General features: G+C 46.6%; 1 protein-coding gene across 2 annotated transcripts in view; it reads left to right on the top strand.

The window, feature by feature from the left end:
- MTA2 (metastasis associated 1 family member 2) overlaps positions 1-16,422 on the top strand; it is a 355,080-nt gene that overhangs the window by 53,791 nt on the left and 284,867 nt on the right. For both annotated transcript variants that reach the window (XM_086938190.1, XM_086938191.1), the window contains exon 5: positions 121-184. In XM_086938190.1, coding sequence (XP_086794316.1) covers positions 121-184 — 64 coding nt within the window. The remainder of the gene's footprint in view (positions 1-120; positions 185-16,422) is intronic.

Here is a 16,422-nt window from a genome sequence, read left to right as displayed (position 1 = left end):
CTACTCTCTCATGCTGTCCCCCTCCCACCTGAATTTCTACCTTTCACTCCTTGCTGCCTTCATATTCCATGATAGCGACTTGGTTAGTGACCCTGAACTTTGCTGTCTTTTATCCCACAGGGGGAAGTGCAGTGTTACACTCCTCAATGAAACAGACATCCTGGGCCAGTACCTAGATAAAGAGGTGAGGTCGCATTTAAATTGGTGGTGGCAGTATTGAGTCTCTGCCTAATACAGTGACACTTATATGGTCTCATTTCCCTTTGGTGCTGGTTGTCTCCTTATGTTAGCACAAAAGTCTCTTTCCTGCATAGGTTAGTAAAGCAGTGCCACCCCACCTTATTTTTTTCTGGATTACTGTATCGGACTCCTCCAGTCAGCTCAACAGTCATTTGAGACAACTGTAGATGCTTGTGGTTAAGTTTGTCACAAGAACAGCGTTTTAATGAGTCTGTGACTAGTTGCTGGTGAATTTTCTGTGTAGGTGTCATTAGTGTTCCAGGGCCACAATCTTTGAACATTTCAATGTGGGATCAAGTTACTCATTTTGAGAAACTAACCAGGCTTACTTTAGTTGGTGAATTGGGTTAGAATCTGTGATTCAATGTAACATAGAATATAATATCACAGTCTAGTCAATGCTTTACTTTAGAAAAATAATGTAATTTAACAGGTAAATAAGATACTTCTGTAAAAACCAAGAGTAGCATTCAAAAGAAGCTGCTGCTGGCACCTTGAGGAACAGTTGACTGTACATTCTTACAGCATCTTAGCCCCTTGACCCATGTTACATTATGGGGTTTCGGTTAACCTTGAGTGGAGGTGATGAGCCAGAAAGGGCATTAGTTGTAGGCAGGGGGCTTTTTTGAGAGCACTAAGGGTCTTGGGTTATGGTAAGAGCCAGTCGTCTACAAAACAGAAAGGTGTGCAAGGGTTCCAGATGTGGTGTCTGACACCAGATGTTCTGTACTCCTTCTGAAGTCTTAAGCCGTCTTTCTAAAAAACTGCACTTTCAGAGTTATCATTCAATGTCTTGATTCTTTAGTCCTGACGTCCATTTCCCTATGAGCTTGGTTAAGGCTTGTGTTCCAGCGGGTGACATTAATACTTTGCTTGACCCTTTCACTATGACCAACTGCTTATGATACAGGCGCTAAAGCATTGTTTTAACCTCCAGAAGGAGATGGCATTAAGGGTGGGGATCCAGGACATTGGCCTCCAGCTGAGAACTAGCTTTGCCCTTAACTTGTCTCGCTATTTAAATGTGTCTTGACTGGGCACTGGGTTCATGATCCCGGAGATTCCTTTCAACTTGAAACCCCGAGTTTTAGTACCGAAAAAACTTCACCATTGATTTTTGTGGGATAGCAAAGCTGTTTAGGTGGTGGAGTTTTAACTGAAGGGATATTACCATTTTTGACTGGAAACCTAGCTTGTCTTTCAGCCAGCTAAGTTGTTCAGTGTTGCAGCCTGACACCACATTGTTTCAGAGAGCAAGTTGCTACATTGTATGTCTGTAACCTCACACTCTTTGACAGGGACTTCTGATTAAGTAAATCAAAGGCATCCCAAAATCCCTAAAACAAGCTTTTCCCTCACAGGATAACAGTGATCATAGGTTTAGGGTTCGCTAGTGAGTAAATGCTACAAAGAGTGTGGCGGGTCCTATATTTGCCCCCAAAACGTTAGGACCTATAGTTCTTTCTCTCCTAACACTAACTGCAGTAAGCCTTGACCGAACAATCCCATTTACTCCTGGAACTAATTTATACCTAGGGAGTAGCTTGCTTATCTAATTTAAGTGGACCTTTATTGCGCTGCTGTGTGAGGAATGCTGTAATCCCTCTGTGGCTTTCGAACACACACACCCATCTCTTGTCATTGGTTTCTTGACCCTCTATAGTTTTTGTTGGTGAATAGAGTACTGTTTTCTGTCTTTTGGCTGTCTAGTTCCCGGCCTGGCGACTGCCCCGGCTACATGGATCCTTTTGATATGGGCTATATGATTTGGTCTGTGCACAACTTTTTTCTTTTTTCTCAGCTTGTTTAGTAACTTTCCTGTTGTGATTCACTTTGCTGCCGCCGCCCTCCCCATTGTCCTATTCCCTATGTTCCTACCCCCCTTTCATTTGTGTTGACTTTCTTCCTGCCCCCCTTCCGCCATACTTTCTGTTGCCTTTCTTCCCGCCCGTTGTCTTTGTTGATGCCCCCTCCTATTGCCAGTGTCTTTTTTTGTTCGCACCCCACTCTGGTTGTCTCCCTCCTGTTGTCCGTGTTCTTCTTCCCGCTCCCCACCGTGCTGGCTTTCTTCCTGCCCCCCTCCCTTGCTCACCCGTGACCTGCACAGCCATAACTGCCTGCGGTTTCTGTGTAAGAAACCTACTCCACCCCACACAGCAAAGAGGGAGGGAACTTGGTTCTCATGTCTCCTGCTTAGCCTTCAGCTGTAATTAAATAAACTGGTAAGGAAATGACTAGTCAAGTCAAGTCAAGTCAGAGAATTTATATAGCGCACTACATACCCAGAGGGTCTCGGCGCTTAGGAAGGGGAGGAGGATTACTGGTCAAATATCCACGTTTTAAGTTGCTTTCTGAATGCTAGGTGGTTCTGGGTAAGGCGAAGGTAAGTGGGGAGTGAGTTCCATGTTCTAGCAGCCAGGTATGAGAAGGATCTGCCTCCCATGGTGGTCTTGTTGATGCGAGGTACAGTGGCGAGGGCTTGGTTGGAAGAACGTAGTTGGCGGGAGGGGGTGTAGAAGGACAGTCGTGAGTTGAGGCATTCTGGTCCGATTTCGTAGAGTGATTTGTGTGCGTGGGTTAGCAGTCGGAAAGTGATTCTCTTATTGACGGGTACCAGTGGAGGTCTTTCAGGTGACCAGAGATGTGTTCGTTGCGCGGGATGTCTAATATGATCCTGGCTGAGGCGTTTTGGATTCGTTGGAGTTTTTTCTGGAGTTTAGCGGTAGTACCTGCATAGAGGGTGTTTCCGTAGTCCAGTCGGCTCGTGACCAGAGCATGGGTGACTGTTTTCCTGGTTTCGGTGGGGATCCAGCGAAATGTTTTTTTGAGCATGCGAAGAATGTTGAAGCAGGATGAGGAGACGGCGCTGACTTGTCTGTTCATTGAGAGTGAAGAATCCAGGATGACGCCTAGGTTCCGTGCGTGGTCTGTCGGGATGGGTGCTTTTCCAAGGGCTTCCGGCCACCAAGAGTCGTCCCATGCAGAGGGGGATGTACCTAAGATGAGGACTTCTGTTTTATCTGAGTTCAGTTTCAGACGGCTGTGTTTCATCCATTCGGCAACTTCTTTCATTCCTTCGTGTAGGTTAGTTTTGGCGGTGCTGGGGTCATTGGTGAGAGAAAGGATCAGTTGGGTGTCATCCGCGTAGGAGATGATGTTGAGGTTGTGTTGGCGGGCGATGGCCGCGAGGGGGCTCATGTAAACGTTGAAGAGGGTGGGACTGAGTGAGGATCCTTGTGGTACGCCACAGATGACTTCAGTGGCCTCGGACTTGAATGGTGGAAGGCGGACTCTCTGGGTTCTTCCGGTGAGGAACGAGGTGATCCATTCAAGTGCTTTTCCTTGTATTCCGATGTTTCTGAGGCGTTGTAAAAGGGTGCTGTGGCAGACTGTGTCGAAGGCTGCAGAGAGGTCGAGGAGGATGAGGGCGACTGTGTCTCCATTGTCCAGTAGAGTTCGAATGTCGTCTGTTGCTGCGATGAGGGCGGTCTCAGTGCTGTGTTTTGCTCGGAAGCCAGATTGTGAGGAGTCGAGGGATTTGTTGGCTTCGAGGAAAGCGGCGAGCTGGTTGTTGACAGCTTTCTCGATTACTTTGGCTGGGAATGGAAGGAGCGAAATGGGGCGGTAATTTTTGAGTTCGGTGGGGTCCGCTGTGGGTTTTTTCAGAAGGGCGGTGAGTTCAGCGTGTTTCTTGTTTTCCGGGAAGGTGGCGGAGTTGAAGGAGCAGTTGATGACGTCTCGGAGGTGCGGTGCTATGACGGAGTCTGCTTTGTTGAAGATGTTGTGAGGACATGGGTCTGTGGGGGATCCTGAGTGGATGGAGTTCATCAGGCGGATGGTGTCCTCAGTGGAGATTGGGTTCCAGTCGTTAAGGGTGTTCACGGGGGGAGAGTGTTCAGCAAATGGTTGGGTGGGTTGGTCTCTGGGTTGGTTGTTGAAGCTGTTGTGGATGTCAGCAATCTTGTTGTGGAAGAATGAGGCTAGGGAGTCGCAGAGGGCTTGAGAGGGGGTGATGTCGTTGGAGTTGGCCGAGGGATTGGAAAATTCCTTGACGATGTTGAAAAGTTCCTTGCTGTTGTGGGCGTTGTTGTCAAGTCGATCCTTGAATGCTGTTTTCTTGGCCTTTCGGATTAGTTGGTGGTGAGTGCGGGTAGCGTTTTTGAAGGCGTCCTTGGTGCTGGTGGTTGGGTTTTTTTTCCAGGCCTTTTCAAGGGAGCGGCAGAGTTTCTTGGACTTCTTGAGATCATCGTTGAACCATGAGGCCTTCTTGTTGCCAGGTTTGCTTTGACGTTTTTTCAGCGGAGCTAATGTGTCGGCGGTGTTTGATAACCATAGGGTGAAGTTGGCGGCGGCTTGGTCTGGGTTAGAAGAGTGGGCTGGGGTCTTTTGAAGGAGCGATGAGGAGATCTGGTCGATGGTGATTTTGTTCCAGTTTCTTTGCAGAGTTGGTTGGAGGTGGTTGATGGGTTTTGGCTTGTTGTAGGTGAAGTGAACGCAGCTGTGGTCAGTCCAGAGGAGATCCGTAGTGTGGCTGAAGGAGACATGATTGCTGGAGGTGAAGATGGGGTCGAGTGTGTGACCTGCGATGTGGGTGGGGGAAGTGACCAGTTGTTTAAGTCCGAGGTTGGCGAGGTTGTCCAGGAGGGTGGTGGTGTTGCGGTCGTTGAGCTTTTCAAGGTGAAAGTTGAGGTCTCCCAGAAGGATGTATTCTTTGGAGGGGAGCGCGTGAGGAGTGATGAAGTCCGTGATGTCATCACTAAATTTTGCGCGGGGACCTGGTGGTCTGTAGAGGAGGGTGCCTCTGAGTGTGGTCTTGGGGTCGATGTGGATTTGGAAGTGAAGGTGTTCGGAGTTGGCGAGGTTGGCGTCAGAGCTGGTTGAGATGCGGATTGATTTCTTATGGACGATAGCGATTCCTCCTCCTGTGTGGCCGGTGCGGTCCTTGCGAGTGATCTTATAGTCTTCAGGGATGGCAATGGTGATGTCTGGGGCGGAGGAAGCGTTCATCCATGTTTCTGTTAGGAAGGCGACGTCCGGAGAGATGGTGTCTAGTAGATTCCATAGGTCAATGGCGTGTCTGTGGATCGAGCGGGTGTTGAGAAGGATGCATTGTAGGTGGTTGGTGTCGGGAATCTGTGGTGTGGTCGTAGCGGAGATGTTGTCGGTGCCGCTGAATTTGCAGGAGTAGCAAGAGAAGGGTCCATGGGTGTGTCCGGGAGCGGCTTGGACGCAGTTGGGGGCGCGACCGGGGTTAAGGGCTAGGAGGGTGGCGGCATCGTAGGTAATGCGGGAGGGCTGGGCAGCGCGAGGGGCAGGGGGTCTGGCGCTGGGCGCGGTCCAGGCGCGGACGGGCGTAGACGGGCTTACCTTTGGCGCACCTTCGGCGTGGCCGCAGCGCGTGGACGCTGCGCGTGGGACCATCTGACATTAATGGACAGAGGAGGGGGAGGGGCGAGGGCGGTTCAGCTGGGAGGCGGGTCGGGCTAAGGGGGAGGTCAATAACAACAAAATGGAGGCGGAGGGGTCAGGACGGAAAGAGCGCTTGGGGGAAAACACAAATGCTGTAACAGAATCACGCTAGCAAATGAAAATGCTAATGAGCAAAGCGGCGAATTTGAGCACAAGCACAAAATCTGCAAATAAAGTCACGCTGGCAATGTAACAATGCAAAAGGGCAAATCGGCTAATTAACTATGCAAATGGGCAAAAGCGTCAGTCAAAGCACGCAGCGGCAATCAGAGCACAAAGCAGGCTATAGTTCTAAATAACACTCCAAATCAGATAATACGCGCTCTGCAACGATACCGCAGCAGCAGGGGAGCGACCACTCAGCTCGGAAGCGAAGAGCGAGACTACAGATTCAATGTGTACTGTATGCCCATTTGTTACACCAAACCTGAATGCCCTTGATCTTAAAATGTGTAGCCGCCAACAAAACGAGTGGCTCTTAACCTGAGTTATTGTTAACAAGTTACACGAAGAATGAGTCATTATATTGTGCTCTGCTATCCCACTCATTTGTGTGCCCTTTGCTTATAGTTCCCCGAAAGAGCCCAGTATTCACAGGGCGACCACCAGACCTGTCACTGCCATGTACGTGCAGCACCAATGCCCTGGGTCTGCAGTGCAGATGTGGCGCAGTCATTTTTATCAACATACACCCGAGTCCATGGGGCTTCCGTGCCTTAATTAGTAGCCGCACTCTCAGCGGTGTGACAGCTCCTGTAAGTGCTGGGCCTGTCGCTGAAAAGGGATGTGCAGCGAGGACTTTGAGGGCTCGGCAACCGGTTTGTTTTGACCGAACATGTTAATAATGCAAGCCTAAAAGGATGAGCCTTAAAGCCCTTCGTTGGATCCGTTCTTCCAGCCATCTCCGCCTACTGACACTGGAGCCCTTCAAAAAGCAGAGCAAAACCTCCAAATACAAGTTATTTTTTCTTTCTTTTTGTGTTTTTCCACAAAATGCATGAAGCATTGCCGTCTGTTTAGACTGGGTAATATATCCCCCGCCCCCATCATAATCCTAATCAGCCCTTACTGTAAAATTGTACCGGTAACCAGCCCACGTTCAAATTTAGAATGAATTATTGGCAGTCTGGATTGTCTGCCTCTGAGGTGTTCGTCCTTTCACTCTCCCGGTCATGTAAAAGAGGCCTGTCTGGCAACAGTAAACATCCAAATAAAGGTGTTAATTGTATAATATTTTGACCTGTGTGTAACTAAAATGTTATATTATTGGCGGTCATATAATCTAATTAAATATCTGAGTACAAAACGGCAGCTATGATTAAGATTCCTAGTTTTCCATATTTTGTCACAAAAAGTGTAAATTCTAAAACTTTTTAAAGCTGAGCTGGTAATTCATTGCCTGGCATGCCAAGGTTCAATGCTAGTAGTGTTTGCAGTTCTAGCTTTGAATCGGGGTTATTCATCTAGCTTTGGATCAGGGTTAGCACAAGGGTTGTGCTTGCCAATGGCACTCTGTTGTGTGTTGGGATTACAAATGTGCAGCAGTTCACCAGTTGTTTCCCACGTCGAGTCTCTTTTCTGCCAGTGATCCATGCAGACTACACAGCCACACCATGAGTCCGATCCAGAACAGAAGGGTGCTCTGGGCTGACCTTGCCTCTACTCACAAGTCTTTAGTCTTCTGTCTTAGCGTGCAAGAGTAGATGGTGAATGTTTGGCCATGAACTTGTAATCTTCCACTTAGTGGTCCATTTTGTAATTCTAGAGGTGGAGGTAATCTGTGTGTGCGACAGTAAATCACTGCTAATAATCTTGGTAATATTCCCATGCAGCAGTTGCGTATGTAAATCTGTTGTACACCTTTTAGACTTAGTGCCTCAGTGCCATTGGATGCGTTATCTCCTTTATTAGAATCGCACACAGTTGGATATCAATGTTGTGCAGAAACTTTGCCTGACTTAAATATTGTGCCCTAAATATTAAAAGTGAAAACAATAGAGTTCCACTGGTTTACATTGTCTATTAATTCCAGTGGGAAGATATTTTTCTAGATAATATTTAGGGCACAGCATTGATGTCAGACAATATTCTAACAACTGCACAACCTTTCATGTTTGGTGTTTGTTGACGATGATGCAAACAATCTGTAGTAGAACTGATACACAGATGTGCAAGCAGTTTTTTTCAATTAAAATCTGGAGAAGGGTGCCTGGTGTATAGAGGCGTGGGGAGGAGGCATGTGATGTCTCTGGCGTTTTTTTCATAGGCTGTTCAATACTCTAATGATGCAGTCTCACACAGAATGTTATAGTACTGTTGACTTGCATCGAGGCACTTGCCTTTGTGCGTTAAAAAGCCTTGGAACGAGTCCATAAAAGTTTACTAAGGCAAGCATGTATTCCTAAATCAAATTGCATGACCCATTGTGTAATAATTGTATAGCTCTTCAATCCCTGGTGGCACAGCACCCAGGATAATATTATAATTCTGTGTCCTTTGGAGCCTCTGAACCTCTGCTTTATTGGACCCCAAATAGAGGGAGCAAGCATAATCCAGTCTAGACAAGACCATGGCTTGGATAATAACCTGATGTATAGCGGCATCGAAGAGGCCCATCAGCGGCCTAAGCCCCCGTAAAGTCCAAAGCAAGTTCCTGCTATTTTTTTGGTTTGGACTCAAAAGTTTAAAGCTGAGTCCAACCAAACCCCCAGGTTCTTAACCACTTGCTTGGGGGGAGGGGGCGTGCCCAGGCTAGCTGGCCACCAGAGGTCACTCCACAGACCATGGTCTCTGCCGACCACCAAAACCTTCGACTGGAGTTAAGTCGGAGGCAGTTAAGTCATCCACTCGGCCACTGCCACAAGATCGCCCTGAAACTTAATGGCGTCTTGCTCGGTGTTATTAGAGAGTGCTGCCACTAACTGAGTGTCACAAAAGGGTGTGGTAATGGACGGAGCATCTGAACCAATCCAACACACACACCCAGTCAAAAGATCTGGGTTTAATCCATCACCGTTCTTTAGCCCACTCTGCCACCCCAATTCAGACATGGCTATATGCAAATCAGTCTGACCCTAACTGAGTGTCGTCAGCATAAGAGACCATGGTCAGGCACCTACTCAAGGCTACCGCAGCCAAAGTTGAACATAAATATTAAATAATAGGGGACTGAGGGAGGAACCCTGTGGCACCACTTGCTTGATGCCATATTCACTGGACATAAATGGGGGAGCTGATACTGAGAAAGACCTCTCATGAAGGAATGAGGCAAGCCACTCCAGTGCTTGACCGTAATTCCTACCTCTGCCAGGCGACGCAGCAGAATGTCATGTGATACCCTATCAAACGCTGCCCTTAAATCCAACAGGATCGGTGCCGAAGTTTGACGCCCCCTCCATGGCTTACCAGAGATGTTCCTTCACAGCCAGAAGCGCAGACTCCGTGCTGTGGCCGGGTCTAAAGCCATTTTGAGAGGGGTCCAATATGTTGTTACGGGTGAGATAGTCTGACAGGAGGGAGTTCACATACACCTCGGTAATCATGGCTGCCCAAGGTAGCAGAGAGATGGGCCAGTAGTTTTCTGCTTTAGTGGGATCAAGAGCAGGCTTTTGTAAGCAAAGGTATAACTTTAGCCTGTTTCCATGCTCTAGGCACGGTAGCAGTACTAAGGGAGTTATTCACCTGAATCAGAGTTGTTAGGATGGTAGGCAATACCTTCCTAAATTCGTCAGGTTTAAGAGTCAGCAGGAGAGCCTTACTTAATCCTACCACACAGCAATCGCAACTGATCCACCGAAATCTGGGAAAAAGAGTGGAAATTATTTAGCTGCTGACAGCACAATGCCACCGGCACATTGCTGTGCTTGGTGGGAAAGGAGCTGTAGATATCCTCTACCTTTTTAACAAAAAAGGTTGCCAGATCCTCACACTGCTTATAAGAGTTGATAGTGGGCCCAGCAGCATTTTGCAGGATTAGTGCTTTCGTGGATCTGGTTAGAGAGAAAAGCTGCTAGAGCCTGATAGATGGCTTTATTGTATTTTTAATTGATGCCCTATAGATGTCCTTGGCTGCCGTGCAGAAATCCCTTCTCCAGATCTGCTCCAGCTTCTTACATCCCTTGCGCATGTGAGCAAGGTCCACATTGTACCAAGGCCTTGACTTGGTCTCACGACTACCTGACCATTTCATAGGCATGAGGCTGTCTAATGGGCGACTGATCTGTTCAGAAAATAGCCCGTATGCCTCATTAATATCTTCCGGCAGAAATATGAAGTAATTTGAGTGGTGGATATGTTAGTCAGTTATTTGGATTGTGAAGAGTTGGGGAGGGGTAAAAAAGTGAAAATGATTTGCATTTGTATACCATTTGTAACCCTGATGAGGTTTTGAAACGCTTGGTTGGCGAGTAGCACGCTACTCTGTAACCCATAAAGGATTAGTGGTGAATTACTATAGTGGAAAATTGATTTAGAGAAGTGAACATGTTAGTCTATTATTTTGATTGGAAAGGATAGTGGAGGGATTGAAGAGTGAATGTTTTCTTTTTCTTTAGGTCATAGGAGTAGGAGGAGGCTTTTGGATGAGTAAAAAGGGTTTTTGGAGGGCAAGAGTCAGAGGGAAGAGTTTTGAATGTAAGAGGTTTGTTTTGGGGTATCAGTATAGTAAAAGGTGTCAGATGATGCAAGGAGGGGTCGAGTAGGAGAGTCAAGAAAGGGTATTTTGGGGAACATAGTAGTGGTATGGGGTTTGGGATAAATGAGAGTGGGTGTAGAGGATCTAATGATAGATGTATAGGGTGAGAGATAGGGTAGTGCATTGGAAACATTAGTAGAAAGAAGTTTGAGATGAGTCGGAAAGTTGGGGTAAAAGATATATTGAGAGAAGTATAGGCTGAGAAATAGGGTAGTATATTGGAAATGCTAAATTAGAAGAAAGTGATAAATGTATAGTTCCATAAGTACATTGAAAGTACATAGATGCATATAGGAGGTAAGTATATGCAGGTTAAAGATATTGTTAGAGGTACAGTATGAGAAATAGGGTAGTGCATTGGATATGGTTTTTCAGGAGAAAAGTAACAGACACACAGATCCAAGTGCATGGGGTACATAGATGCACAATGGAAACAAGTACATGTAGACCAAATATGTTTTTTGTTTGTTTTTAAAACATAATTATTCTACATGTTTATACAAAGTAATGCACAAATATAGGTACATGTCTAGAGTGAACATAAATGCTTATATACAGAGGGACACACACATAGGGTGAGTATTAATGAATGGGAAAACGGGCAGCATTTCTGGCCCAGGTCCCGACCAGTCTTGAACAGGTTCAAACAGGCACTCACCCTTCTCCTCTCCACCCTTAGCTGAGATGCCCCGGCTCAGACGCCCTAAGTCTTGGACGTTTATAGACTTAGTAGTAAGGTGACCCCTTCAGCAAGTGGGAACCCAATCCCTAACACTATCCAATCACAACACTAGCCCTAAAATCTAGAAGCAATAGACCAGGACCTTACAGCTAATCTTAGCCCTAGTCCAAGCACCCATTCAGTTTCAAAAACCCTGATCTCTACGTCCAATAGAGGCCTTAAGCGCTACCAGTAGTACCAATCCTAATCCAAACAACCAGTGGCACAGGAAGCCCTAGTCCCTACTTCCAATAGAAAGCCTAGCCCTACTCTTAGTCCCACACCTAGTCCAGCAACCAATAACACCAGAAGCCCTAATCTCTACTTCCAATTAAAGTCCAAGCCCTAGTTCCAACAACTCAGGAAGCCCTAGCCCCTACTTCCAGTAGAAATCCTAACCCTAGCCCCACCCCTACATTGATTGAATCACAGACCCAGAAACCAATCAGAACACTCAAATACCCAACCAATGAGGACACTAACCCTAATCCTATAGAAACATCAGATGCAACCACCAATCAGTGTGCACATCTACCAAACAATATCAGACTCTATAAGGTCCCAGCTTACTCCGACAAGGTTCGCTGGCCAGGGAGTTGGAAACTGCTCCTCTATTCAGAAATCTCCTAGAAGACAGACAGGCTCAATCAAAGCTTTGGACTTATGCAGGTAAGGCCCTGACAAACTTGTCCTCTAACAACCCTTTTTGTATACAGCTGTTCGAGGCATATGGGCTGCAGATGGTACATTATGAATAGATCGCCATCTGGTGTTGGGCTCGGATGATTGCACTTTGTTTTTCTCTTGGAGAGTCTTTTGTATCTTGGTGACTCCTCCCTTGGTTGGTAGTGCGCATGGGCATCGGCTCCATCCTTAGATTGTTTTTTTCCGCCATCGGGTTCGGATGAGGATCGAGACGCTCCAGATCAACTTCAGAAGAAAGTGATTTATCGGCGCGTATTCCCTTTCCAATTCGACGGTATTGTTATCGAACGCGTTCATTTCCATTCCGACGCGTTGCAAATTCAAAATCGAAGAGAAAAACTTGGATCTACGTCGAAGAACAGGAGGCCTTTCTCGACGCAGTCAAGCCCGGAGTCCATGGAAAGGACTCCATTCAAAAAATGTCCAACGTGTGGTGCTAAGTTCCCACACAAGGACCTACACGAGGTGTGCAACCTCTGTCTATCGCCTGAACACGAATCCAGGGACTGCGAAGCCTGTGCAGCATTCTCCTCCAAGCTAACGATTAGAAATCGTCGTGCTCGAAGACACGAGGTTTCCAGAATGCAGGCGGAGGCGATCCCGGAGCTGTTCGGAGACTAGCAAATCGAGGAAGAAGAGGACCAGTCTGGGTCGGAAGGGGACCAGTCGGAGGTCGAAGAACTCATCGAGCAACAAACCGTGAGTGACGACGTCCCCTTACCGAAAAACCGACCCCGTGCGGTAACGGCCCCGCCCTCGGGCCCGGTCAAACCGCAGAAAAAAGTTTCCGACGCCCCGCCCTCGGGCCCGGCAACGAAACCGAAACACTCGGACTCCCACCATGTCGGATCCGAGAAAAGGGCGACATCGACTTCGGCACCGAGGCAACAAACAAGGGAAAGCTTGGTATCGAAACATTCCATGTCGAAACATAAATATGATTTATCGCCCAAAAGACACTCGATACCCAGAAAGACGGAATCGAGCAGACATTCGGTGTCGAAAACAACAAGATCTGACGATCGAAAACAAAAACAGCTCTCGGAACCAGGATCTTCGGTACCGATTCAGGAGCAACAGACAGATCCCAAACAAAAGATCTTGTTTATTGATCCACAAACTGGGAAAGTGGTCACGAAGAAGAGAAAGAGTGAACAGTCAGAAGATAAACCTCTTCCTTCAAAAAAGAGAACAATGGGGACAAATATAACTCTTCCTGCTTCTCCTCGACCTAGAGTCACACCCTCTTCTCCTATTCCTCACAATAGGTCAAATATTCCTACACCCTCCACACCAAGACCAGCTACACCTCAGTCAGATGTAGACAGTGATCTAGGGGAGGGAGAACCTCAAGAGGATGACGAAACTATCCCAGATGAGGAGGACCCATGGGAAAATTATGATGTAGGGTCAGATGAGGACAACGACCCAGAGCTATATCCCTCAAAGCCTTCACCACCTGATGATAACACAGGTTTTGTGCAGCTCATTAATAGGGCAGCAAAATATCACAAACTAGATATGCATACAGAACCTCAAATAGAGGATTTCTTGTTAGAGACTCTACCTAATGCACAGAGAACATCAGGTACTCTTCCTATGTTGAAGGGTCTTCTTAGTCACACAGAGGAAATATTCGAAAACCCAGTGAGAGCCAGGGTGTTAAACCCAAGAATTGATAAAAAATACAAAGCGGCTCCAAAGGACCCAATATTTATTAAAGGGCATGTACCTCTAGACTCGCTGGTGGTCTCAAACGCTCGTAAAAGAGCAAATTCATTATCTACAGGAGAGGCTCCTCCACCAGATAAAGAATCAAAGTTAATAGATGCATCAGGCAAAAGAGTAGCATCACAGGCAGCGAATAGCTGGCGTATAGCCAATACACAAGCACTACTCGCACGTTACGACAGGGCACATTATGATGAGTTAGAAAAACTTCTCACACATCTCCCAAAAGAACATCAGAAGAAGGCAGATCAATTAATACAGGAAGGTAAAATAATAACCAATACTTCCATTAAGTGTGCATTAGACGCAGCAGACACTGCAGCAAGATCTATTAACACCAGTGTCATGCTAAGAAGGCATGCATGGCTTAGAATCTCAGGATTCAAACAAGAAGTACAAACAGCCCTACTGAACAAACCATTTGATCAGAAGACACTGTTTGGCTCAAGCACAGACGAGACCTTAGAAAAAATGAAGAAAGATACAGAAACGGCTAAGTCAATGGGAGCATTGCAACAGCCAACACACAGAGGTTCCTTTCGTAGATCCACCTATAGAGGGGGCTCAAAGAATACAGGAACAAATCAACAATCCACCTCTTTCACACCAACATCACCCAGAGGTAATTCAAGAGGCAGTTACAGAGGTAACAACAATAAGGGTAGAGGCCGCGGAAATAATAACAACCGCAACGCCTCAACACCAAAACAGTGACTTCATAGAACTCCCCCCAGACCACATAACACCGGTCGGGGGACGTCTATCACAGTTCCTACCTGTCTGGGAGAACATCACATCAGACAAGTGGGTGAGACAAATTATCCAACATGGTTATTGCCTAGAACTCACAGCTACCCCACCAAACATCCCCCCCAAACAGCGCCCAATGAGTCAAGATCATCTGACATTGTTAAGAGAAGAAGTTTTAGCACTTCTACAAAAGCATGCAATAGAGAAGGTTCCAAAGGATCAACAAGGAACAGGAGTATACTCTCTATACTTCCTGATCCCCAAAAAGGACGGGTCCCTAAGACCAATATTAGACCTCAGACCTCTCAATGCTTACATAAATTCGGAGCATTTCCACATGGTCACGCTCCAACAAGTACTCCCTTTACTGAAGAAAGGGGACTTTCTTTCTACACTGGATCTAAAAGACGCTTACTTTCATATCCCAATTCACAAAGCCCACAGGAAATACCTAAGGTTTGTGTTAGGACAACACTATCAGTTCAAAGTCCTTCCCTTCGGGTCACAACAGCACCAAGAGTTTTCACAAAATGCCTAGCTGTGGTGGCAGCACACCTAAGAAGACAACAAATACATGTCTTCCCATACTTGGACGATTGGCTAATAAAGGCCAAATCAAAGGAAGAATGTCTTCACAACACACAGAAGACAATTCAATTGCTGCACCACCTAGGGTTCACGGTGAACTACAAAAAATCACACCTGCAACCAAACCAGATTCAGCAATACCTGGGGGCTACAGTAGACACAGAAAAGGCAATAGCATACCCCAACCCAATCAGAGTACAGACAATGGTCGGGTTAATACAAAGATTTCAACCACAACACTCACTACCAGCACGAGTGTTTATGCAACTATTAGGCATGATGTCCTCCTGCATACTGCTAATACCACATGCCAGACTACAAATGCGCCCACTACAAGAGTGTCTAGCGACACAGTGGAATCAGGCTCAAGGTCAGATTACAGATCTGGTGTTGGTAAACGACCGGACGTATCGCTCTCTGAAGTGGTGGAACACAGAAAACATTTCCAAGGGACGGTCGTTCCTAGAGCCAATTCCACAAGTGATAATAACAGCGGACGCATCGCTCTCCGGATGGGGAGCGCACATGGACAGATACACAGTACAGGGGAAGTGGAGTGTGCAGCAAAAGAAACTGCACATCAACTACCTAGAACTATTAGCAATATTTCTAGCACTAAAAGCTTTCCAAATGCAAATAACAAGCAAAGCAGTCCTGATCAGAACAGACAACATGACTGCAATGTATTATATTCAAAAACAGGGGGGGGACACACTCTCTCCAACTGTCCAGACTAGCACAGGACATATGGAGATGGGCCATTCCTCAAAAGATCTACCTGTTAGCGGAACACCTACCAGGAGTTCAAAATCAGATAGCAGACATCCTAAGCAGACAGTCAGAACAAGTACACGAATGGGAGCTGCACGACCAAATACTGCAGCCATTCTTCCAAAAATGGGGGCAACCAGAGATAGATCTGTTTGCCAATCATCAGAACGCAAAATGCAAAAACTTCGCATCCAGGTACCCACACCACCGGTCCCAGGGCAATGCACTGTGGATAAATTGGTCCAACAAATTTGCTTAAGCATTCCCTCCTCTACCACTAATTCCGTTACTGGTTCTGAAACTGCAGCAACACTCAATGACAATGATACTAGTGGCACCCACGTGGGCAAGACAGCCGTGGTTCACCACGCTGCTACAACTCTCACAAGTACCACATCAAAAGCTAAGATTATTACCCATGCATCTTACACAGAACATGGAGAAATAATGCATCCAGATCCCAAACAACTGAACCTAGCGATCTGGCTCCTGAAGTCATAGAGTTCGGGTATTTAGATTTACCACCAGAATGCATGGAAATCATTAAACAAGCAAGACGTCCTACCACCAGAGCATGCTATGCAGCAAAATGGAAGAGGTTTGCTATACACTGTAACAGTAAGCACATCAACCCTCTGGACGCATCCACTAAACAAATCATTTGCTATTTACTACACTTACAGCAATGTAACCTAGCATATACCCCTATCAGAGTTCATCTCGCAGCCATAGCGGCGTACCTACAAAACAGGCA

This window comes from Lissotriton vulgaris, chromosome 9 (assembly GCF_964263255.1).
Source record: "Lissotriton vulgaris chromosome 9, aLisVul1.2, whole genome shotgun sequence".
Lineage (NCBI taxonomy): Eukaryota > Metazoa > Chordata > Amphibia > Caudata > Salamandridae > Lissotriton > Lissotriton vulgaris.
Note: the sequence above shows the minus strand (reverse complement) of the source record. Positions and strands in the feature narration are given on the sequence as shown.